Source organism: Patella vulgata, chromosome 5 (assembly GCF_932274485.2).
Source record: "Patella vulgata chromosome 5, xgPatVulg1.2, whole genome shotgun sequence".
NCBI classification, from domain to species: Eukaryota; Metazoa; Mollusca; class Gastropoda; family Patellidae; genus Patella; species Patella vulgata.
Window position 1 is genome coordinate 63,389,007 of NC_065883.2, and position 26,700 is coordinate 63,415,706.

General features: G+C 32.7%; 1 protein-coding gene across 2 annotated transcripts; it reads right to left on the bottom strand.

Annotated features, from left to right (window-relative positions):
* Positions 1-174: 174 nt before the first annotated feature.
* Positions 175-25,729, bottom strand: LOC126820555 (transport and Golgi organization protein 1 homolog). 2 transcript variants are annotated; one of them, XM_050548583.2, is made up of 25 exons: positions 25,598-25,729; positions 23,246-23,379; positions 22,964-23,053; positions 21,555-21,906; positions 21,122-21,433; positions 20,260-20,370; positions 15,970-17,759; positions 15,634-15,765; positions 15,132-15,159; positions 14,830-14,918; positions 14,411-14,488; positions 13,745-13,855; positions 13,126-13,197; positions 11,222-11,358; positions 10,729-10,819; positions 9,886-9,946; positions 8,704-8,856; positions 7,988-8,126; positions 6,923-7,024; positions 6,740-6,800; positions 6,493-6,528; positions 6,139-6,283; positions 5,744-5,846; positions 4,911-5,176; positions 175-4,257 (listed from the first exon to the last, which is right to left on the bottom strand). In XM_050548583.2, the coding sequence occupies exons 1-25, from the start codon at positions 25,716-25,718 to the stop codon at positions 4,178-4,180; spliced, it is 4,794 nt and encodes a 1,597-aa protein (XP_050404540.2). In that variant the 5' UTR covers positions 25,719-25,729; the 3' UTR covers positions 175-4,177. The 2 variants fall into 2 exon arrangements, with proteins under 2 accessions (XP_050404540.2, XP_050404541.2); XM_050548584.2 differs by lacking the exon at positions 20,260-20,370.
* Positions 25,730-26,700: the final 971 nt, after the last annotated feature.

A 26,700-nucleotide genomic window follows, 5' to 3' on the forward strand; every position in this document is an offset into this window, starting at 1 on the left:
TACTCCTTGTCACGTACAATCGGGGAATCGAAACCCCACCAGTTGACTCAATGACAGACCGTATGATACAGCACGCACGTGCTAACCATTCGGCCATCCAACACCCCACCCCCTCCCCATTGGTCAGAATTTTGTCCCTTTAATCATAGGTTTAGAAATATGAATATAAAGAGCAACTATATATAATTTATTTAATAACATGATATATACAATTTACAATCATAGTCATACAGATAAAGCTGTATTTCAAAACATGGATTAGGTCTAAGCAGAGTGTTCTATGAGGTCATACATGTCAAGCAAACACAGTAATTGGATGAAATAGATTTTCACTTCCCTATTAGTTTGATTTATTTGATTCAACTAGACTATTATCAGCTGTAATAAAATTTCAAAGACCATTTTTTTTAAAACCTTTTCTGTTCTAAATTGTTGTCCATAAAAACTACAAAGATCTGATCAAATGAAGCATCTGCAAGCTATTTGTTTACAATGTCAATAAACTCTGATTAAACCTATAACAGTTTACAAATACAGAATAAGTAGATTTAAATCTTACACATTCATAAAACATATATCTCATAAATAACAGTTACCTTTAAAACATATATCTAGTCAACATTGTAAATATCATACTGCATATCTCTTAATACACAGTAAATAAAATTACTGGGACTTAGCAATTATTGCTGAGCAATTCAACATTTGAGTTATATACATATTTTTTTAACTAAAAGATCTTATAGCTTCTAATGTTCTAAATTTCATGTCTAATTAATTCATACTCTAAATCCTAAATTTCATGTCTAATTAATTCATACTCTAAATCCTAAATTTAAACTAGGTTTTGATCATTTGATTGCATACATGATTAATTTTTTTTAAAAAACTCAATTAATTCCTGACGACCTGTAAATAATAATTTTAGACGTACCTGAGTAACCTGACTAACTGTCAGGCTCTAGTATTAGTAATAAACTAGTATCTGACATTTTGACTTTATGGCGGAGATGTTTTAATTACATTAAAACACAGAAAAGAGAGAAATCTATGACAGACAAAATAACATACACCCGAGGAATAGCGCTTGATGAAGCCTAAAATTGGTTCCTGAGAGTGTCTGTGACATTCCCAGTCTTGTACAGGACCGTAGACTACAATACCAATGAACATGGCTGTATTCATTTCAAATATATCATGGAATGAAAACGGAAAATATCTTCAGATATAAAAAAAAACAGGTACATCTAAATGGACAAAAAATAACTCAAGATAGAAAATAAAAAAGAATAACTGACATATTTCATAAATAATAGAAAAATGTTTAAAAATAAACTAGGAGTTATTTTGTGAATATAATTTATGCCTGAAAACTGATTAAAATATAAAAAAATTCAAATTAAAACTAAAGAAAGAAAAAAAAAGAAAACAGTTCATTAACAATTAACAGATATAAATTTCAATTGATTACTTTTTCATTCATCATTGATAGATAAAAGTTCACTTCTACCAGAATAAAATGCTGTTAACATCCAGCTTATATAAAGAAACATACGCTACAACTGGTTATTCTGTTGTGCTGTTTTAGCAGGAGTTTTTGTATTTAATGTAGTTTCAAACCACTGTTGGCAAACTGTTAAAATAAGTGTCGGTTTACAACTATTTACTTTTCCCAAGTGGTATTGTTGATTACTCTGTACGCGACAGTAGGAAACCATTATTTTTTTGATTCTCAACAAATGTTAACAATTTGCCAGCAATGGTTTGAAACTAAACATTAAAGGGGCATTATGTAAGATTTAGAGAAAGAGCTGGCAGTTCTGCTATAATATTTAAAGAATATTGCAAAATGAATATATTGAAATTTTCAGTCAAATAACTTTATTTTGAGCAAAGTAATCAATTGCTGTTTTGACAAAATGTGTGCATTGATTGTAACCATTGTATTGGTCATTCAAGTCTTATCCTCACTTCTCCATTTTTATATTAAATCATTAAATAGCCAAACCGTTCTAATCTACTTAAAATCGGGGCCATCCAATGGCATTGAGAGATGATTATGGTCTTGTCATGTTAATAAATGTCTAATTAATAATTTATATAACATTTACCTGCAATAGGAAGATTTAGCTCTTACATAATGCCTGTTTAAATACAGAAAATCCTGCTAAAACAGGGCAACTACACCATATCCAACTTGTAGTGATAGGTATGATCAAACAGTATATAACCATTCACCTAGTAAAACAATCACACCTAGACTAGACAATTAAAACAACTACATATACATAAAGCTGATTTGTACAAATTTTTATATGTACATGCAATAATATATATATATCTCATTTACATAATTATCTATATATATATATCTTACATCTATATTTACATTAATCCAGTGGCAGCGCTAGGGAATGGAAGGGGAGGGGAGTTTGTCTTGGAAAAGGAAAACAATCAACACAATATTTGCATCCTATCATCAATCATGGGGGGGGTGGGGAAATTGGCTCATTGCGCTTGGATTTTTGAAATTCTGTCGGATAATTGGAGCACATGCTGCCACTGTTAATCTGTTTATGGTGACTAGTTTTATTTATTGGCATTAATTGATTTACCATATAACAACTTGGAATAGTTCATGTTGGCAATACTTTGATGGACATACAGATGTATTACATATTCCTAGAACTTCACAGGCACAGAACACACATGTATTTATTTAAACTAAACATATTAGAGGATTTTCATTCTAATTAAGTTTTCTATGTTATATATATCGTTGTAGACAGAATACCATTTATAATGATCGCGCCAAACTTGTATCACAGACACATTAAAATAAAGCAAGAGAATCATAATTTTTACATTTTCTTTTTACTTATTTAGGCAAAGAGATCTTAATTAAGGCAGTTTATACAAGCAATGACTAACTTTATCATGGTATGTCATACCAGGTATGGCAACTTAAAATCTAATGATCTAAACCATACAATTATTCTCATAAATAAAATGTAACTCATATTAATAACACATACAGAAAAAGATAATAAAAGGCAAAAAATGGATGAATGAAGATTATTTTGGTTTTAACCCAAAATCTATATTCACAAAGAGTTAAATCCCTTTAACCGACTGAAACAAATGTTGATTCATAAAACAGTCATTTTAAGTTAATAGGCCTCAATCTACAGTCTATGATTCCATATGACTAAATATTGTACTTCTTTCTGACCGGCCCATCTTCTACCAACCAACCAATCAGCCTACACTGCTATTGAATACCAGTTGTCAGACTCAGACATGATAATATGGACCAGATGATATAGTAATTATAAAGTTAGAAACTGGGGTTAAGCCAAGATGAAATATAATAGAAAATAAACACTAAAAGTACAATGAACAATATCTTAATACACAAGTACTATCTCTTGATGATTTTATACTTTCTATAAACATATTTATTTCCTTGATAAAACTGAGACAATAATTCATAAATCACATTTCTTTCAAGACTAATCAATGACATGACAATATAGACTGGACAATTTGATACAACTATATTCATGATACTAGTTCACACCACCAGCAAAATAAATTATATAAACAGTATGTACATAGATGAAATGTGGCCTTTAGATTATAGGGGATCAAATATATCAATATATAGTGCTATTATTACAATTTTATTAAAACACGTCCATTAACTATCATGGCACACCTTTAGGTCAAATTAATTAAAATTGCGTAAAAATTTCTACTGATCTATTTCAGAAATCATCTGACTACATCTTCAGCAAAACTATTTACAACTTTCGATTTATTTTGCAATTTTAGATTATTTTTTTTTCGCAATTTTAGATATATTTCACAATTTAGATTTTTTTTCCACTATTCTCCATTTTGAAAAGAATAAATCCCACCACCTAATCTTATATTATATCTAACATAAAGTATGGCTTTTTAGAGACAGAAATTTATTATGACTATCCGTAAGGGAGGTTTTGGGCTTGTTTTGTCCACATTTCACTGTTTTGTTCACACGAGGCAGCGGCATCATGTATTTTGGCCGATTTCTACCCTTTTTTTTATCATAACATAATACATACATGTCAACAAGTTTATTGCAAACTGCCCTATGTATCTTATATATATTTCTCTATAAGTTATTGTTATTATATCACACTTGACTTTGTTGTCTAGGAGTTTTCTCTCTACCAGGTGGAGGTGGGCGCATATATGGTGATGAAGCTCTTGGACCTATAAACAGAACAAATTTGTATTGACATTTAATTAGTCGCTGATCTAAAAGATTATTCAAGAATTATCAAGTATAATTCTCTTTCTAGAAACTATAGAATTATCCATAGCTTTTTCGTTAAAACATATTTCAGCATTATGGCAAATGAAATAAAATGGGGTTTAACATCCTACTGTTCTGCACCCACTGGGCTAACAAAGATGGACATACATCACGCAGTGTGCTACGAGGGAAATTATGCCTAAACAGCGACGCCATGGCCTACTCTTATATTGAATTCCAACTGTCCAGGGTTCTTTTACGTGCACGCCAATGTGTACACAGGACCTGGGTTTTTCGTCCCCTGTCGAACGACTCCACATTGTCCCTTACTGGATCCTCTGTCCTACACCACTGACAAGGGGGGACCACGCCGGAAAATCTAGATGAACTTTCTCGGCCATCACCGAGACCTCCAGGTTAACAAGCCAACGTCAGACTCACTGAGCCACTGTGGCTCCCTTTAGCATTATGTACTAAATGCAGTGTATTAATTATATGGTTATCAGAAACCTCGACTGTGCATTTATACTTAACAAATAAGGAACAAACAGAAGAATATTATTATCTATTCTAAAAATAAAAAATAAAATTAGAATAAACCTAAACTTACCTAATCTAGGATCATACCCTGGGGGACCTAAAGGAAGGGGTGATGTGGGACCGTCTCGTGGAGGTGGTGGACCTCTAAATGGAGGCATCATATCAGGATGTGGTGGTCTGTATGGAGGAGTTCTTCTATCTAAATGAGGAGGGGGTGGTCTTCTATCAAAGGGTGGTGGTGATCTACCATTATGTGGTGGAGGTAAACGTGGTCCTGGTGGAAGACGTCTGTCTGGATGAGGTAATCTTTCATGTGGGGAACCATAAAATTCATCCCTGAAATATCAATTAACAATTTATGTTTTGATATTCATTCAGTAACTGGCTTAAAATTCTCAATATATTAACAATCTTATTCATTTAAAGAACATATATTCTAGTAATGTTCTCCACAAAAATTTAAGGGGTGTGCTCGACTGTCAGTCCCGAATGTCCAAAATTAACAGAATCGCAATTGAATGATATAGAATTCAGTCCTGTCACAATTTTGTCACATGATAAAGGTGGTGAGTAGAAATGTGACCTAATTAAACAATTAACAAATATGTTTCAGCTGCCATGGTTGGTTGAGATATTTTGTATGCAGTCGGCGCATGCATTGTAGCCCTAACTCCCCCTTTTTTCACACGATTGTCAATTCTGGAACATTCACTTGAGAATATGCCACAGTCGTGGTCTAAGGGGAGACAATATAGGGTCTTTGCAGAGTTATGTCCCTTTAATTCACAAAAGCTCACTACAAACCGTTTTATAGTCAAAACCAATGATCCCCTGTTCATTCTGAATTATTTGAAATATACTTATAGTGTGATAATAAAACAAGATAAGGTAATAAATATTTACCTTGGAGGGTGATGAGGTGGAATTGAACCTCTAGATGGGGACCTTTCTACTGGAGGTCGATCCATACCAGGAGGTAAGTGCATTGGTGGACCATTCATCATACCTAGAAATGTTCAGTCTTTCATTAAGATCAATATTAAAATCATATAAAAACACAAATTTATATGGAAAACAATCACTGATTTTATTTCACACTATGTTTCAACAAGTTCCTCTTGTCGTTCTCAAGTAAGTATGTTCATTTACTAAATGCCGTATAAGGATTTCATAAAAATCATAATTGCTGTATGAAGTTATACCCCTACTGTATTGAAATATTGAAAGTTACATTTTAATACTCAATTGAATATTAAAGTCACTGATCTTGAAGTTAAAACAGAAACCAGCTTAAATACCTGGTGGTGGCATGCCTCTAGTAGGTAATGGTCGTATTAAACCTTCGGGGCCAGGTTTTCTAGTTAATTCTGTTAATCGCTGACGTAAAGTTGTATTCTGATGTCGTGATTCTTTTAATTCTCTTTCTGCCGCTCTAGCTGCTAACTGTTAAAATAATTCAATAAACTATTAGTGTAATGATGACAATTATTATAAATCAATGCTAAACTTGTTATCTAAAATCATTCTTTTGGCAACAGAACATCTTTAATTTTACAATTATTTATAACTTTAGAGTAATTGTGTTAGACCATTTTGTCTAATTATTTTGTAATTTCAGTGAAATACAAGGAGTACATTAAAGAAACACTTACCCAATTTTCATGAGCCTTCTGTTCATTTGCTGCTATCTGAAAAAACACAGACAATGATTTAAATGACTTTATATCAAATCAATGTGCTAAGACAAATAGTCATTAACTCTTTTTGATGACCCCAGTTTCCTGTAGAGAATACTGTGATAATTCAGCCCATTTTCGAAACCATTATGACTACTGATACTAATGGGCTAATAAGTTATTTATAGCAAACATGAATTGTAGGAATGTAGATCTAACTAACCTGTGCCCTAAAATCTCTATCAGCAGCTTCTAATTCTCGTTTTAAACTTTCTACTTGCTGTCTGTAATAACAAGAGTACATACATATTAACCAACTGTAATATTATCTTCATGTTTAAATATTTCCGAGCTCTAGTAGAATTATTGCCTTTATATATATCATGTACTATAAAAATTGACTTACTTATACATAGCTCTTTCTTCTTCTGTTTGTTTAGATTTTTCATCAGCATTAACTAGTTTATTTATATTCTGTTTCTTTAATACTTCTTGTTCACCTAATTCTCTAGAAAATACAATAGAGGGGAATAAGGTATAAACTTACAGAAGTAAACTAGGCTAGTCATCTTCTAAAGTATATTTTATTTACATTCAAGAGAGAAATGGGGTTTAACGTCCACTCGACACAAACTAGGTCATTTCGAGACTAACATATGGTTTAATTTTATTTCAATAATCTGCTTGCGCGTAGGGGTCTTTAGTAGTGGGAGGAAACCGGAGGACCCAGAGAAAACCCACGTGGTTGGACAGGCGACCCTACTCCTTGTCACGTACAACCGGGGATTCGAAACCACACCAGTTGACTCAATGACAGGCCTTATGATACAGCGTACACGTGCTAACCATTCGGCCATCCACCCCCACCCCCCATTTACATTCAATAAAAACATGAAGTATTATGGAGACAAACGACGTGACACACATGAAGATAAAACAAAGAATGACTGCAGCGTGTATTGCAGTGCACTTGTCGATTGCAACCTGTCTCATCAGAGTGCAAGTCCAGTGATACACACTCAGAGTGTCAGTGTTTATATTTTAACACTATTCACTTGATAGGACAGTACTTTTATTGTTAATTGCTTACAAGTCAGTGTGTTTATGTATTAATGTGTTTTGTCCGCAGGTATGTCTTCTGTGTTTCTGCTTGGCTGTTTTGTGTTGTGTAACTATTATCTGATACCTAAAAGTAGTCTCTTACAACAGTTGATGCATGAAAGGGATCAGTGGTGCATTTGCAAAGAAAACTTTTCAGCCATTCTAAATATAAGGTACCTAAACTTGCATATATTTTACACAAGAGCTCAGCAGCTCACCATCATTTTCCAAATGGCAAGGTGTCTTTTCACTGCAATTTCTATCTTTCATGTTATTTAGGATATGCTTACTCTTTCTAGAACACCTGCTACCACTTCTCATTTGTTACGGAAGTTAAAAAAAATAACAATCAAAAATGTATGGTTCTTACTTCTGAAGCTGCATTTCTTTTTCTTTAAAATAGTTTGATAAAACATTTAATTTAGTTTGAGATTCTTGGAACTGTCTTTCTGCTTTCATTTTATCTGCTTGGAATGATTCCATTTCACGTCTTAATTTATCTAACTGTTCTGTAATATAAAAATAGTCAAACTGTTTAAAATCTGACAGATGATTATTACTCAATAATGCAATCCTCTTATATAGAGATATCAAACGAGTAGGAGATTTTATTTATCACCCAATTCTTTCTTCTGCATAGATAAATAAATATAACTCTTTGGTATAGATTTAATTTTACTGAACCTGATTACATTATGGCGTAGTGATACATCATTTTTTGACAGCAAGTCACCCATTGCAAAGTCCTATATATTGACCCGGTGTTTCCTTGATTGAATAAACAAACTGTATAATTCTTGGATGTTTATGGGGAGTATTGTAATTGTTTATAGTAATTAAGAATTTTTCTCCAACAATATAACTGGATCTTAAGTAGTTCCTTTTTAATAAAGAAAGTTGTAGGGATGTCATAGATTTGATAACCATCTTATTATGAACAAAGTATCACATTTCTAACATATAAAGTTTTATATTTCTAGAATATAAAGTTTTATATTTCTCGAATATAAAGTTTTATATTTCTCGAATAATATAAGTTTTTATATTTATAGAAAATATGTTTATACTTTCAGAATATTAGCTCACCTTCTACTTCCTGTCTAGCCTCTGTTTCAATCTGTAGTTTATTTTCTAATGTATCTCTATCTTCCTGTACAGTTCGTAATGAAGCATTAACTTTAGCTACATCAATCATTGTCTGTAGTTTATCATGTACAGCACCACTTTCATCTGATGGTTCTATAAATACAATTAATATCTATAACATACAACTTCTGAGATCATGAAACTTATATTAATTAATGTTAAAAACTATTTTTTCATAGTTTAATCCATGGCATTCCAAACTAATATGGATTCACATTGATTATTTAACCTTTAATTAAAGATACATTATGGGAGATTAGATAAAGAGCTGGCAGTTCTCACTATAATGGTTAAAAACTAAATAATGTAAAGGGAATTTGCTGAAAATTTCAGTCAAATTGATCCACTCTGAATCGAGAATTTAGCAATTGAATTTTCGGCTTATCCTTGATCATCATTACTAAAGTTGGTACGATAAAAAACATAGTCTCAATTATCCATTTCATGATTAAATCATGAATAAAATTTGAGCAGCAAATCAGATCCTAATCCAGTAAATATAACAGGCTAGCGATGACATCGAGAATTGATTATGATCTGGATAAGTTAATAATGTCTAATCAATAATTAAGATAACATTTCAGGCCAAAAGAAAGAGCTGAAATGGGCAGATTTAGCTCTTGCATAATGTATGTTTCAGAAAACAAAATCAAAATCAAAATATGAAAGTTGAACAATGCCCTGGTTTGGATTCAATCAGATTAAATAGATTTCTATCAAAGAATTTTATTCATCCATCGGCAATTCAATTCAGAATATCTTTGTAAATACTGAACAAAGCTGAACTATTCTTAGACTGATATGTTTTTTAAGAGATACAAATTTCACGACAAAGTAGTTTGCAACTTGCAAGGGTATCAAAATGCCTCAAATGACTTCATATCTTTCTGGTGACTACAATAAAATAGCATTGGTTTGGCCAAATATGATAAAGCAAGGATTAATTACTGGCAAGAACTGTTTGAATTTTGAGTAAAAAGTTAGTTAACTAACTGGATATAGTCAAGTTTGTTTATTAGTAAAGAAATGGAACATATTGTTCCATTTCCTCCAATATATTCAAGAAGACAAACTTCAACAACCCATAAACTAAACAATTGTGTTAAGAACAGTTTTACAAACCTTCTTCCATTTCTTTTTCATTTTCAAAAGCTTTCAATTGTACAAAACATTCTCTTAACACCTGAAAAACATCAATAGTAGGATCCAGAGTTTAGAGGAGAAATGGTATGAATGAAAGAAATCTGATTAAACTACAGATCTATATTTCATTTTGTTTTTTAATATTTTTGATGGCCTTTTGCTACATGAATATCTGACTGGTTGTAGTGGGAGGTCATGTCAGGGGTCATACAAGAGGCTTTTGACACTATGACGTGAGACATTTTATTTACCAATCAGCGTTGATGTTTCTAGTGGGATACCCACAGTTCTGTGCACTGCATGTTAAGAACTCGTCGCAACAGACCGTTTCATTGGCTAATCCCTCACATCAACCAGAACTCAGGATATATGACAACTCTTCCAGATAATAGTATAGTAAAAGCAAGCAAAACGAAATAGGATTTGTGTTTTTATCAGATTCGAATGGAAGATTCGTTTGCTTCAAAATTGAAAAGATTTTAATGCAATTCTGTAATATGAGGCAATACACAACATAGATGTCAAATCAAGCCTTTTTACAAGACAGGAGCCTGAGGTGGCCTAGTCAATAATAGCCAGGAATTCCTGGGTACATCAATGTGTAGACCCAGAAGGTTCCTCAGGATTTTCCAGCCTGCTTTATCCCTTATCAGTGGTATACCATTAGCAGCATGTAAAAGATCCTAACAGTTGAAAAACAAAATAAGGGTAGGCCATAGCTAACGCTGTTGTAGCGCTCCCTCATAACACACAGCCTCGTTCTTCACTAGAATTTGACAAGAATTAAGTTCAGACTTCTCTTACATATGAAATAAAACTTACTTCAAATTCTCTATCTTTAAACGCCACAGTTTCTTGCATTTGTTTAAATTCTTCTTCTGTTTGACTCAGTCTTTCATTTAAATCATCAACTCTAAACAATGAAAAATTACCATACTTATATAGAACACAATTTATGATGAATAATTCTCAAGAGATGGGGGTTTAGTCACACAAACTAGGTCATTTTGGGACTAACATATGGTTTAATTTTATTTCAATAATTTGCTTGCGCGTTGGGGTCTTTAGCAGTGGAAGGAAACCGGAGGACCCAGGGAAAAGCCACGAGTTTGGACAGGCGACTCTACTCCTTGTCACGTACAACCGGGGAATCGAAACCACGCTAATTGACTCAATGACAGACCTTATGATACAGCACTCATGTGCTAACCATTCAGCCATCCAAACCCCCCTATTGGTAAAGAAAGTAAGAATTGCAACATCTATAATGCCATGATAATCTATAGTTTTAGTAAAAATATCTAAATATGGTTACTTTTCTTTCCAGTCAGCAGCTTCTGATAATAATTGTTGTTTTCTAGTTTCTAGATGTTGAACTTGATCAGATAAACTTTTCATCTGAGATGTTTTCGTGGCTACTTCTTCTATATTATCCTGCATCTCTTGTGTTTTCTATAATAATAATAATAAAAATTCAATAAGTTTTAAATTGCTTTCTGGTAGGGCTGCAACTATTCATCGATGAATTGATGAACCGCGATGTTTTAAAAATCCATGATGCACGATACAATCAATGGCCGTATCGCGATTCGTTATCCAAATAATAATTTCACAAAAATAGACTAATATTCCTTTAAATGCGTAAATATGTCCACGAGCAAAATAACTTTTTTACTTTCAGCGAGTGTTAAGGCGTTTTCGACACATGAAGTGGCTTATTATAACTATTTCGTCAAGATTAAAATATCAGTCTGGTTATGCAAGTCGATGCTGGAAATTAAGTTGCGTTCAAATTACACACTTGAATAATATGCGGAAAAAAAAATACAACATATTAATATATATTATACGTCAGTAATATGCAATTTGTGATAATATTACTGTATAAGAATGGCGATTTGTACATACTGCATACACTGATCAGCACATTTCCAATGTATATTAATATTTGATATCAAAATATTTGTAACGTTATTTCCTTTGCTGTTCCGTAAATCTATGACTGACCTGACAACGAGAAAGCTTTTCATTGACTGAACATGGCAATACTAGCCAACCAGCTGAAATTTGTTTTGTAATGAATTCACCAAATTTAAGTCGCATTATCAGAAAAAGCAATATTGAGATCAAAATCCCACATACCAAGTCACAAGTAAAGTATGGAAGTTTTTAGGATGTTGTAATCTTACCGGGAAAAGATGGGCTTCTGATATCCAATATTTAAGACAAATAAACATTTTACCATTTGTACACGAATCAGGCCCATTTTTAACAAGGGACTCGAAGAAAGAGGCTAGACATATTCCACAAGTCATGTCAAACAGTGACAGCATATTTACATCTGGCAAGTATGCACAATAAATATTATGTAAACTAGAATAACCAGACGCTAGAGATTGTCATTTGATTGAGACTTCTGGCGTATTTCGCTGAACATAACTGATTTGAAATTAGAGTAGAAACCGAAATGATTGAATGTAAATCAATTTATATACATTCATATTACATTATTATATGCGTTGCGACCCATTTGTGTCAATTTGTAGGTCCCTATTAATAGCGATTTAGCTCTTTTAAATTTATTTCCTATATCGCGATATTAATCATATCGTAGACTATAAATCGTGATGCACATCGTATCGTGGCCTGACGTATCGTTGCAGCCCTACTTTCTAGTTTTAATGTATTTTTTAAATTTTGTGTAAAGTATGTCAATTAGCTTTATTTCATATCACTTTTCAAATTAATCTTTTAACATACAACAAGGAAATTATATAGGAGTTAGTTTATCAAGAAATAACTGATTTAGATAAAACTGTTGAGTGTAAAATAGCTTTATTTAACGTCTGCTTCCATTGAAGTGATATAGCAGACAATTACATGTTATATATACAGATGAGATGAAATATTTACAGGGTGATTAGCGAAAAGGTGAACAGATTAGTTCAATATTGATATATATGTACATTAAGAACAAAAGAAAACAATGGATGATTTAACAGACAAGGACATATATACATTTATTCAGATAAAACAGCTGATGCCTAGCTATATACTCTTATCAATAGGCCTTTTGGGACTCTCATTACACATCTAAAAACCATCAAAACCTGCTTACCGGTAAATCCAGCTAAATAGTCCCTGGACACACCTCATTAAGAATCAAATCTAAGAAGCTTGATTGACCAGAACATGAAATGACCAACGTCTAATACTTACCTTTTCTAGATTTTTTTCAGCTTTTTTAGCTCTCTCCTCTAGTTTATGTACTTGTTTCTCTAATTCTTTCACCTGTCACAAAAATAATAAGAAAACTTTTACTAATAATGACATCATATGAAATTAAGTAAGTTTCTCAAATCTCTAAGCGCAGGTTCTTTTATGTAGCTATAACTTTTTCCTTTAGCATAATCCAACAGAGCACCAACTTTAACTTAATGACAATTCAAAATACTTATCAATCAACCAACCAACCAATCAGTGAACATAGAATTTGTTTAGTCCAAACAATACTTCAGTATGTACTATAAATTAATGTGGATTCTTCTATTGTTTATTATTATCAAATAAAGGTTGTGCAAAGTGAAAAGATAGTTTTGTCTGCAGAAATAACTAAAATGACTTGTTCTTTGATTTAAATGTCCTACTGGATTCAAATGGATGGAGTGAGTGGCATTTGATTACTGTCTCATTTGAAGGTCAGTACGCTTTATAGAATATTATGAATATTGATAGAAATGAGAGAGAGAGAGAGAGAAATGGGGTTTAACGTCCACTCGACACAAACTTTGAGGGAAATGAATTGCATATATTTGGATTTTTAGAATATTATTCTCACCCGTTTATCTTTATCTAGAGAAGAACCTTTAGTTTCTTTAACTTCAAACTCATATTCATCTATCTGTTTCTGTAAACTGTTCACTTGCTGTTTTAAAGCATCATTATGAAACTAAAATATTAAACGTAGGTTGTCATTTACATTTATAACACTGCTTTTACGGTGACAAGTCAATACATTAATTTTCTGTATATAATCATTTATTTTCGATATTACATGTAGATCTTAATAATGAAATGCAGTCTCAAGTTAGTCTCAATTTTTACTTGTCTAGGTTATAAAGAAAGGGGTGAAGCATTAGCTTCCCGTTCTACTTGTTTTAGATTCATATTTGATTAAACACATGGTAATTTGATTGACAGCTTAACCTGGCCAATGAAAATCTTGGTTGTGTCTAGACACAAATGTACATCAGACTTCTAGGTATTTGATTGGGTAAATTGAGTTAGGTTAAAGTCTAAGTCATATATCCAAAAGTTCACAATATTGTCCTGTCAATGATATCTCATCAAAAACTGAGTAAACATAAACAATCTACATCAGTGAATTACAATTTGAATATTCACATATAAACATTGTCTGGTTCTATGGCTACTATATTCATTCAGTGATGGGGAGAGATAGTAATATCAGGTGTAGTAGCAGTATATATATAAGTATATTTACCTGTAAATTTTGTATATTCGCTTTAGATTTACCAGATACAGATTGTTGTGAAGATAACTGTTTCTCATATTTCTTTATCTGTAATAAAAACATTCACAAAATAAAATAAGACATAAGTCAAACTGGTATATTTGGAGACGGACATAATATAAGGATATTAGTTTGATTTTAATCATTGTTTCATCAATCTATAATTAACGCACTTGCACTCAGATTATTTGGTGCAAGGCATTGCTTGTAAACCACAGTGGACACTTACGGCTGACCCCCCGGGATCCATTCACTTGATATGATGTTTATTGTTTACAATGTCTGCGTAGCTTATGACTTGTCAGCAGGTTTTTCCTTTTGGTTTTGTTTGTGTGTAGTGCGGTCCCCCTGCACTTACTATTATAATTAATCATCTATTTATCACTTACTTCTTTCTGGGCTTCTTCAAGAGCATCTTCCAAACTTTCTTTCTCTTTTGTAGCAATGAAGAGTTTGTCTTCTAGATTTTTTACCACTACTACAAAATATAATAAATTCTCATATTAACATCTCCTAACATATTTAACACTGGTTTTATTAGAAATTGTTGACTTAAAACTTTTGGACTTGATTAATCTCTGGATGTGCCAAAAATGAAAGTATTTCAATTTTACTATGTTTCATGCAATTCAATTGGTTTGTAATAATGATCAATAAAATTTTCTCCAAACTATAAATGCAAAGTTCTTACCTACTGCTTTTGCTACCTTCTTTCCAGTCTGGAATAAAATGAGAAAATATTTAATTGTGTATATGATTATATGTTACATTAATATAAAACTCACAGTACCAACAGACAATTTAACAAACAAGGAGAACCTTTAAAATTTGACCATCATGATTTTGTATCTTTAAACGCAAAATTCATGTGGACACTTGTTTTAGCATAAAGATTTTTAAATACCGGTATCTAGCTGCTAGATTCTAGCATAGTAATGTTGCATAATATTGAAACCAGATTACATTGAAATCTACATCAGGTTAATTTCAGCAGAGTAAGTGACCATCGGTTAATTTAACAGCTGAAAACCAAATCAGCTATATCCCTAAAACAGGATTAATCTTTAAATTACAAATCTACAAATCAAATTAACATGTCCTATCTAAATCTTGTTCTTTTATACTGAATTTCTACCTTTCCGATAAGACAATAACTGAAGTATTTCAATGTTTAGGTGTGTAAAATTACTTACCACAACACCACTGCTAGAACAACATGTAGTAACTATCAGTAATACAATAGATGATATCGTCATGATCACCATTAAAGCTGGTGACATTCCTAATGGTTCTTTTTCTAGAAAACTTTGTAGACTGGCTGGCATCTGTAAGTAAAATAAAATTCACATTAATACAGTTTGAAACCCAACTAACAGACTTTTTGAAACTTGCATGATACATGTACATTGGATATATCATATTTTTGTGAATGGTATACAAGAGTAGCACATCAACAGGTAAGCAGGACGAGTTGCTTTATTTCATAATTTACAAAATATATTATTCACTCAGATGAGAATTGTACTTACCAATGCTATAATAGGTCGAGTGATACGGTCAGCAAAACCATTTCGTTTAACAGGAGAACCAAATGAATCGTCCTCTAAATTTTCATCTGTGATCTTTCTACTAGAAACAGAATCAGTTTTATATGGATCTGTGTCTGAAGTTATTTCTTCTTCTTTAGGAACATCAGCAAAACTGTCTGATGTGTCTGATGGTGATGGAAAATCTTCATAAGAATAAACATCCTCTCCATCATATTTTTCTCGTGGTTTAGTTACTTCTTCTTGTGGTTGTGTTGTTTCTGGTTCTTCTATGGGAGGTGGGACAAGTTCACCGACTACTGTTGGGAGAGTTGTACCTTCCTCTTCAGCAACATGACCATCTGTAGTTGCTTCAGGTGTTTGTGGAGTCTCAGTGACAACAGGTTCATCATGATGTGTTACTTGAGGTGTTCGAGTATTCTGTCCATTATTTACAGCTAATGGTTTCCTTGATAAATAATCATCACTTTGGTATGTACTAGATAAAATTTCTGGCTCAAGGGGAATGTTTGGCTGTTCTTGAACAGGTTCTGTTAAATTAGCAACTGGTTCTTCTAGTGGGGCATCTTCTATAACCACAGAGGACTCTGAGAGTCCTGCGGTTTCTGCAAGATTAACAACACCTTCTGCAGGAATCCCAACACTTTCTGTAACAGGCTTTTCTATTGTCTGACTGCTGACTACAGCTTCCACTTTATGTGATGGGTGACCAAGTTCTTCAGTTTTAGCAAAGACTGGAGATTCTTGTTGGATACTGTTAGAAAACCCTAAATTACTGGAAGAATACAGAAGTGTATTATCATAATCATCATTCAGATTTATTGTAGTACCATCAATAACTATTTGTGAAGTTTCATCTTGATTTTTAGAATGGAGCACTTCAGTAGATAGTTGTTGGACACTAACTGGTGTGGCTTGAATCAACGGTTCTACATTAACACTTTGCTTATTTTGAGGGGTAGCAGCTTGAAGGGGTTCATGAGGTGCGTTAACAACAGATTGATGAGCTGGTGCAGATGATTCAGTTGGTACTTTTTGAATTGTAATCGTATTTTGAGGTGGAGTAATATCTATCACAGTATTAGTTTCTGTGGGAGGACCATTTTCAGCTCTAGGTTTGTCTATATTAACCAGTGTTTCAGTCTTATGGACAGGTTTCTCAGCTTCTTCTGGTTTAGGTTTAGCTTGTGCCTGTTTTTGTGCAGCTACTGCTTGTTGTAGCAGCTCGTCTGGTGTTGGCAATACAGGTTTTTTACCAAATGGGGGTTGTTCAGAGAGGACCTTATCAGTTTCTTGGGAGAATTGGTTAACCTGAGCCTGGTTAGCAGCTGGGGTTACTTCTTGTTGTTCAGTTGGTTGTTTCTGATTTGTAGCTTGAGATGGTTTGTCTTTACCCTTGAAGTACAGATCATCTTTAACTGTTTCTTCCTGGACTTCTTCATCATCATCATCAGCTATTTCAGTAGAATCCTCATCCTCATCAAATCTTTCATCCATATCATCTCTTTCTTCATCCAGATCTGTTTCTTCAACAGTTTCATCAACTTCCTTATGAGTCTCTTTCTGTGCGATTTTTTCCTGTGCTATATCTTCAGTTGCTTTATTTTCATGAAAATTACTATTGATTTCTTGTTTGGTGTCTAATTGAGCAGGCTGTTCTGTGGGAGATTTTTCTTTTTGTTCAGGATTTGGAGGCTGTTGCTGTGGTGGGTCTTCTTTAGTTTCTTCAACTTTTCCACCAGAAAATGTATTCTTTAAATATTTATTCAAATCTGAAATATATAGATCTCATTATTAGGTATCTATATCCTACTAACTGACACATCATGTCATGATAATTAGGCCCCACCAATTTGATTTTCTGTTCCTCGGGAATACTTGTAAAGATTTTTCATTTTTTCTCTTCTTAAAGTAAAGACTTATTTAAAAACCAAAAGTACTTAGTTGTGCTGTTTAACAGCTTTTAGTTCCAAAATTTTTAAGTTTTGAAATTTTATACAAAATTTATTTATCAAGAACAGAAAATCGAATTGGTGTGGTCTTACAGGACAATAACCCCTGTATACCTGATACATAAACAACATAAAAGAACAAATCAAACTAAAAATCCTGAAGTACATTCACATAGAAATAGTTGTCATAACAATAAAATATCTTAGGATTTTTTTTATGGATAGAAAATTATATAGTGGCTAAATTGAAAGTAGTACTTTTATAATAAACACAATTATACTTATCACGAAATATTTAGACTTTTGCAATTTCACAATATTCAGATGAAATCAAATGAAGGGTTTGCATGCTTTTATATTAATTCAAAACAAACATGCAACACGATTCATGCTTTTAAAATTACAAATCTGTGTGTACATTCTTATAAATTGTGCAAAAAATAATATAACATACACAAACAAACATATTATTACATGTACAGTCATATATAAACTACAAGCCCGTAAATAAACAATATGCCATGGAAAATAATGAGCTCGAATTCGAGTTCTTTAGGTTCAAACCTTTTTGCCAGATATAACCAAAAGGTTTCTTTCCAAAGCTTTTATATACACCATCTACCACAAAAGTTCTTTAGGTCAAAATAAAAAAATACCTGTGTTTAAGGTTACCCGACCAACACTATTTGTTTTAACCAAAATTTCTGACCCAGAAATATTTTCCCTCATTCCCCAAGCCTTATAACTCGATTTTGGTGTGATTTTCTCCTGACAAATTCAAACAATGAAAATGTGGTATCATTTTCAAGAACCTTACTCAGTAATAAAGTTAAAAATGCTAGGAAATAGATAAAACTAACCCCACAAAAAAATAAATAAAAAGATTTTCCTACCAACTGTCCATATTTTTGGTGGGCCAAGTAACAGTAAACAAGGGTATTATTTTCTTAGCCTTACTAATAGGTTACATACATATCAATAAATACTACAATTAGCATATACAATCATGTATTTGAAAAAATGAAATGAAATGGGATATAACATGAGGGAAATTTTGCCTCGACAGTGGCACTACATCCTACTTTTATTTCAAATTCCAACTGCAAGGGATCTTTTACATGTACACCGATGTGTACATGGGGCCTCGTTTTTTTGTCCCATCCGAACGACTATACGCTGTCCTGCATGACTGACTAAGAGGAACTAAGTCGGAAAATCCTGATGAACTTTATTGGCCAACGCAGGGATCGAACACAAGATCTCCACGTTAGCGAGCCAATGTCTTACTCACTGAGCTCATGTATCTGAACACCTGAATTCAACAAATGCCTAAAATCCATAAAACTAAGCTGGTATTTGTAGAAGTCAGGTAATCATTTATATGTAGCTGTTTATTTCCATTCAAATAGCTTATCACTACTTTCATTTTCAAGAAATATAATCCATTCATGCTGTATCTAGTATATATGTCAGCAAACTGTTAATTAATACTACAGAAAATAGTCAAAATTTCAAGATACAATTGTATTAGTCGTTATTATATCTGTTATCCCCATTAATAAAACAAAGTTGGGTAATATGCTGGTTAGAAATCCTCATTCCGGGGCATTTGATACCAATCCATGATAAATATACAGTGTGCAGCCACATCTTTTGGTGATACCTTTCAATATCAAAGGAACATCAAGTATAATTTTTGTCTTCATATCTGGTTTTAGTTTTAATCAGATAATCTGAGCCTAATATTTGGATTAAACATATTGGGTTCAATTTAAAATAGAGGAATGGTCACGCCCAATGTACTTCACAAATGTCAAATATGATAAGTTAGCCATGTATGTATTTATCTTCTGACTGCAATAAAAGTTGTTTGTAGTGACATCTAGCAACTAGAATAGTCTTCAATATAATGAAGATACTTTTTCCAAAAAAAGATTGAAACCATGCCAAATTTAGGTTAAAAACTGGCATTTATGTTCGAAATACCAAAATAACATGATTGAATTATGTATCAATGATTTTAAAACAATATTTTATTTCTGCTTTCAGTAATAAATATTGTCACAGCATTGGCCATATTTTGGAAAAAGTGGTTGCATCCAATGAAAAAACTTCTGCTTACTTTTACTGTCTGACAAACAACATCCAATGCAGTCACAGGTGAATAACATATTTTAACATTTGACAACTCTGATTGTGTGTGTTTTAACAACAACACATTTCCTTTGAATTTGATGTTCCTTAGGTGAAAAGCAAGGGATTAAAATAATGAGATTAAAACAGATATAAAGCACACTAGTATATACTACTATATATAAACCTTCTACGGATTCTTTTCCCACATTGTGTGATGATACATCATCAAGATGAAAAAACGCTTCATCAATTATATCTCTAGGCTGGGCTTTATTATTTCCAACTGTTTCTTGTTCTGTAACACAATTTCTTTCTTAATTCAACATTTCATTTTTTTTTTTAAAAAGACAAAGCATGCTTCATGCTCATACAAGAAGAAATTACCGATACATACAAAAATTTATCATAATCATTTTAAAATAAACCACAATAATAAATATACAAACTGATATTAATGTTATTATTGTACAGATAATCATTTTTAACAGAAAGACAGAGCTAAAAACAACAATGCCAACAAATTCTGCCCAACAAGTTCTAAAACAATCTCTGCAAAATTCCAATAAGAAGTCCCTCCTGTAATTCATCCACAGGCTTTAAAGCAGCTAAAGCAAATTAATTCTATGAATTTCCAAATTCGCAAATCCATCATTTCAGCAGTTGCCCATTAATGGATTTGATCAATGTATGATATAACTGATTCCAAGATCAAGAAACCTCTTCAATTTAACTCAAGATTTTACTTAGATTTATAAAATTATAAAGTAACAGATTTAACAAATTTATAGATTGAAAAACAATAATGAAAGGAAACATATATGCACTAAACATGGTCAACGATAGGTATTCTATTTTGAATTCAATCCATATCCTACTCCCTTAAAGATTTATATACACTAAACATGGTCTCCTTGAGGTATTCTATATTCAATTCAATTAGTATCCTACCCCCTTAAAGATTTATAATAATTCTGACATCATGTCCAAAAGTTTGTTCAATAAACAATAATAATCCATTCAATTGTTCAATAAAATAAACTACTTACTACTTAATGACCATCCACTATCATCTTCTACTGTATCACCTGTAGGTTCTTCATCTGGTATTTCTGTTTCATCAATCTCGGTATCATCTTTAGTATCTGCTACTTCTGTTTCTTTCACTTGTTGTTGTTCAGGTACCTGGGCTTGTTGTTGAACAGCAGGTTTATCTGCTGATGATGGTGCATGAGCATCAACTACTGGTTTTTCTACAACTTCTTCTTTAACTTCGGTTTCATCAACTTCGGTTTCGTCCAATTCTGTCTCATCTTTCTGTTGGCGGTCCTCTGCCTGTGGTACTAAAATTTCTTTGACTTCTGAAAAAAAATTCTACACATTAATGTCTTACAGAATCAAGAATAAATATTGATGCTACAGAGAAATGGTACAACTTTTAACATGTTGTTCTTTTATGAATAATATTTCAATAATTTCTACCTGTATTTGTCTGTAGTGGAATATTATCATCTGGTTCATCTGAAACTTCGGTTTCATCTTTATCAATATTTTCTACTTTCATATTTACTACATTTTCAGTTGCAGGAACTACATTTTCTTGAACAGTTTTATCTTCTGGTACAGCACTCTCTTTTACTTCTACATTTTCCTGGGTCACCTTTTCTTCTTGCTTAGTATTTTCAACAGATTCTGGGACTTTTTGGTTCTGTTTTTCTTGTATTTCTTCAGTATTTTCGTCTGTTTCATTATCATCTTCTTCATTCTCCTCCTCATCATCTGCTGCCTTCTGTCCACCTTTTTGTAAAGCTAGTTCACCTGGTGTATAATGTTTCTAGAATATAGAACAACAAATAAAATATAATATGTAATAAAAATTGATTGGCATGCCTAGTACCAAAATCAGACAGAGGACATTTGTTTATGTAGTGGAACAGTCTAAACTGTGATTGTTTAAAAATATTCCAAGACTTTATTCTTTGCATCAACAGAACATCTCAAAAATAAATCTATCTGAAAATTAATTCTAATGATCTCTGGTGTCATATTTTTAATTGTAATATTGCTATTTGTTTTGAGCATTTTCATACTTGTTTTACTGTAATCAATACTGTAATGTGCCAAAGAACTTTCAAACTAACTGTATGTTCAGGGGTGTAGAAAATAATTTTCATTTGAAGAGCCCCGGGGAAGAACGATCTAAGTCACTTTTTCAACGAACACCAATTAATAGCGCCATCTGGTAGCAAATTTTTATAAGCCTTCTGTGGAACAATCAATTTCAGGTAAAAACGATTGGAGTCACACAGAACCAAGGCCCTTCTGAAATGGCCTCCCGGACAAATACAAGTCATTGTACCCTTTATTTGACCTTAATTTGGCTGAAAAGTGGAAGTCATTTGTTGTACTGGTAATTATGATTTCTATTAAACATCATTGTGAGGTTGTAATTAAACCCACTCGTTGTTCTGTTCGTGTCAAGCATTCTCGCCCAAAGTCTGTTTTGCTTTTTATGCGAAAAGACAAATATGTGACTTAGATCGTTCTTCCCCTGGAGTCTTCATTTATTTTAATATGAGAATGTCAATAAATTCAACACCCATCACTGTAGAATACACAAACCCAACGTGTTGTGTAAAAGGGTTGTCTATCTTAGATCAATCAATGATAAATTTTCCACACAGTAAATATTGATGTGTATTGATTTTACAATACCAATTATTCACATAACTTCAAACACGAACAGGTTGTCAGGCCTATTTCAATTTCCTTCACTAATTGGAATTTAATTAATTACAATGTACAAGACAATGAAGTTTATGTGAAATCACATTCCTTCTTTATGATTAGTTTTATCTTGTAGACAGTAAGTTATTCATCATGATACATACCTCTGTACCTGTTTCATAGTCCAATTTTCTGTGCATGACTTCAAATTCACGAACAAATGCATATGGAAAATATCCTCGGATTCCATTTAGCTATAAAAAACCCCCAAACAATTACATAATTTAAATTTGCTTGTTAATAAAAACAATGTGCATAAATAATCAAATATCTCATAATATTTTTAAAACTGTTGCACTATGCTTTAATGTGTTTATGGCAATGCCAGCACCATAAACTTCTGATCTTTTTTTCCAGGTTAAAATTTAAAAGTTCAGTCAGCTCACCTCTCCACTCCATAAATCTGGACGATTACCAGCTGACTTGCTTTTGATTAGTATAACATCACCTCTTCGGAATGATAAATACATAGGATCATTGGAATTATGGTTAGCTAAAGCTTGAGCTTTACTGATGGTTTCTGCAAAAGATAAAGAAATGGGGTAAATGAGACAGTTCAACATTCTCAAAATGACATAAACTAGACGATAAGACCATGTTTGAATACTGTGAGGATTAATGGTGGAGCAATGGATGAGGAGTGTTTACACAGAAACAGACAAATAAGTCAGAAATTAAGAAGCATTGGTTATCCATGTAGCTATGTTTGGCCTTACATTTTGTTTTACTATGCACATATTTATACACCAACTGTGCTCACCCTCACTTAATTACGACTAAAGTTATCCTGTCCCAAAGCATCAACCAATCAAATTGCTTATCTCTGCTTACCCTAAGCAGAAAATGCTCAAGGCATTGATCTAATAAATATGTCCACCAAGTTTGAACATTCTAGATGAATTAGAAGGAGAGTTATTGTGTCCCAAAAAGTGTGATGGATGGACAGGCGGACAAACCCATTTTTATAGTCACCTGCTTTCTTTGAAAGGCAGGGGACAATAACATGCAGATGCACCGTATAGTCATAGACCTCTTAAGGAACAGCAAAATTTCCAAAGGGGAATGTTTATGAAAAGAATGTTTCATTTCTTAGTCCGTAGTTGATAAATTCATTAGAAAAAGACCATTTCAAAACACCAAAGAAAATATTAACATGAAACGTGGTTATTAAAAGGCTCCACCAAAAGATAAAACATTAGTTGCAACAAATGTTCTTTATCATCATTTCCCGTAAAAGTAATACATTCTTTAAATAAGAATAATATGCTGTTGAATTTCTTTCAAAATGACCTACACAAAAACAAAGTAAATATTTACACGACATGCACTCTTTTTACAAGTCCCTAGAATTTTTTAAGCTGCATGTTGACATGCATTCCTTGACAAGTTTGCCATAGACAGCAGCACCAATCGATAAATTAGTGTGTACAAAGAAAACTCTTTTGGAAAACATTAGAAATGGCAACGATCAAAGTGGGATAAATAAAGCTGATTAACCGATAATCCCATTGTTATTGTAGTATGTGCAAAGAAACCTTATGGTTCTTTGGTGGATGAGGAAAAACATGAGTTGTCAATCATTGATAATGACGGCCGTGTGTTGATTTGATTATTCTGACTCACGTAAATAACATTTAGGCTTTCACAATTATAAAAACATTAGCAGAGATATGTCAATCAAGCTTGTTTACTGTTTTTAAAAGAAAAACAACGAAGTATTACTAAATCTACACAACTATATCACACAAATTTTCAAGTCTTTTAATAATTCATCTGAGTCCGAAACATCGCCAAGTAAGTCCGAACTGTCATCAAACTGAGTCCGAAAGGTTGTCTGTAGTGTGTTGAATCTGAAATGCTGCGTGACCGAAATGTCGTGCTACCCTGTAATTGACTAATTAATATGGGATTTCACATGATTTCAGTCTAACAAAACAGTCGACGAAACGAAATTTGGATAAAAATTAGAATCTTTGAAAAAAATCAGAATCTTCAGTCATTTATTGCTGTTGTAATATTAAAAGGTGGGAAAAGCAATAAATGACTTAAGATTCTAATTTTTTTCAAAGATTCTAATTTTTATCCAAATTTCGTTTCATCGTGTTTTTGGCCAACATTCCTAAATATGGACGTTGACCTATATTTAGAGTGTCATGGCAGCGAAAAGGCAACTTGATAGGTGGAGACGTATTTTTTAACAGCCTGTTGTGTCGCTCATACTGGATCTAGCGAGGTAAGCGAGGTCTTATTTTCTCACTAAGATGTTCCTTTACATTGTTCAGGAATTCACAGGGACTGACACGCGAGCGTTTAGCGGTAAAAAGTTGCCCAGTAAAATTGACTGGGACGGTTGATTACTTTCGACATTGATTCAATGCTAGCTTCCCTGGACGTAGAGGAGAGTGTAATGAGACCTACGTTCAGAGCTAGACTACCCACGTCTAGGGCCTAGGAATAGGATGAAGCCCACCAAGTCACTTAGTGATAGTCAGAACGAATGACGATAATCTGCTATTCAATTATTATAAAATAAATATTATAAATTCAATCAAAATATCGTAAAGATGATGATAGTGTCATGTGCAATTCCCAAATGCAATCATGAATGCGGCAGTATAAATATGATTAAATTACACTCTACTCTCCACGGCCATTAATTAAATAATTTCCAATACAAAATACATAGAAATTAACATATGGACATCAAAAGAATCTTATGGGTGAAGCTGAATAATTACCTTGACAATCTCTGTCTGCACATAATCTTGCATCTGATATTTTTGACGTAAATACATGTGAAATAGATAAAAATAATAAAATAAACGCAACTTGCGTTCGCACCTTACAGGTGGCTGCCATGTTGTAATCCCGCATCAAATTACACGTCAGCGACCTTGAAACCGGTAGTTTCTTTTTATTTAAAAAAAAACAAATACTAAATCTATATACAGAATCGTTGGTATCACAATGTTAATTACTTGGGGGGTTTATATTACTAATCCTACCATAAATTTTGAGAAACGAAAGTTTTGATGTCGCACTGCATGATCCGCAGCAAACTTCATTCATTGACGGGGATTTTGCCAAACTGGTCAGCAGTGAATATTCGCTAGGCCGCTACAATCATAGAAAGGCGGAAGAAACGCTACAATCACTGAGAGGGGTGACATATTAGCTCACAATATTAACCCTTTTCCTTCTGCAAAATAAATGCTAAAACATTTTTTTTGAAGTAGTAGAAAAACTGTTTGAAGTATATCTAGTACAAAATGAATTCCTATTTGGTATAAAAATAAAAATAGGTACATAAATATGTACCCGAAGGCGTAAAATGAGTAAAAGGCACCATTCTGCTCGGACCATTTATCGTTAAGTAGACTAAGTTCACGCGCTATCGATGTCAATGATCGACACCGTGCGATGTGACGTCACACGTAGAATGCATGTGAACTTTATAAAGGTCAGTGATATATTATGTACCCTGTATGTGGGTCTTATACTGTCGAGTTATGTGATTTAATACTTTGTACGTTTTGTTCCATATGCAGGTTTCATACTGTTTATTTATGAGTGCTCTAAATTTATGTCCGTCCATATTTTTGTATCCGTCCATTTTTTTGCACCTGTATATTTTGTATATTGTATGTTGTCCTCGAGTGAGGTTCCGAGGCAATATTGTGTTTCTTGTGTAATAATTGTCATATCGTTATAATTTTTATGTACACGTTTATATTGTATGCTGTCCTAAATGGATGTTTCGATGCAATAAAATCTTATCTTATCTTATCTTATCTTATCTTATTACACAGAGTTACAGATTTTGCATTACCCGTGTGAAACA

Bases quoted from the DNA above. Each gene is read 5' to 3' on its own strand.
- LOC126820555 (XM_050548583.2), bottom strand. From the start codon at position 25,718: ATGGCAGCCACCTGTAAGGTGCGAACGCAAGTTGCGTTTATTTTATTA. The intron at 21,434-21,554 runs GTAGAAATTATT...ATTTTTTTTCAG, and splicing joins TCCACTACAGACAAATACAG to AAGTCAAAGAAATTTTAGTA. The intron at 13,198-13,744 runs GTGAGAATAATA...TTTTTGTGACAG, and splicing joins CTCTAGATAAAGATAAACGG to GTGAAAGAATTAGAGAAACA.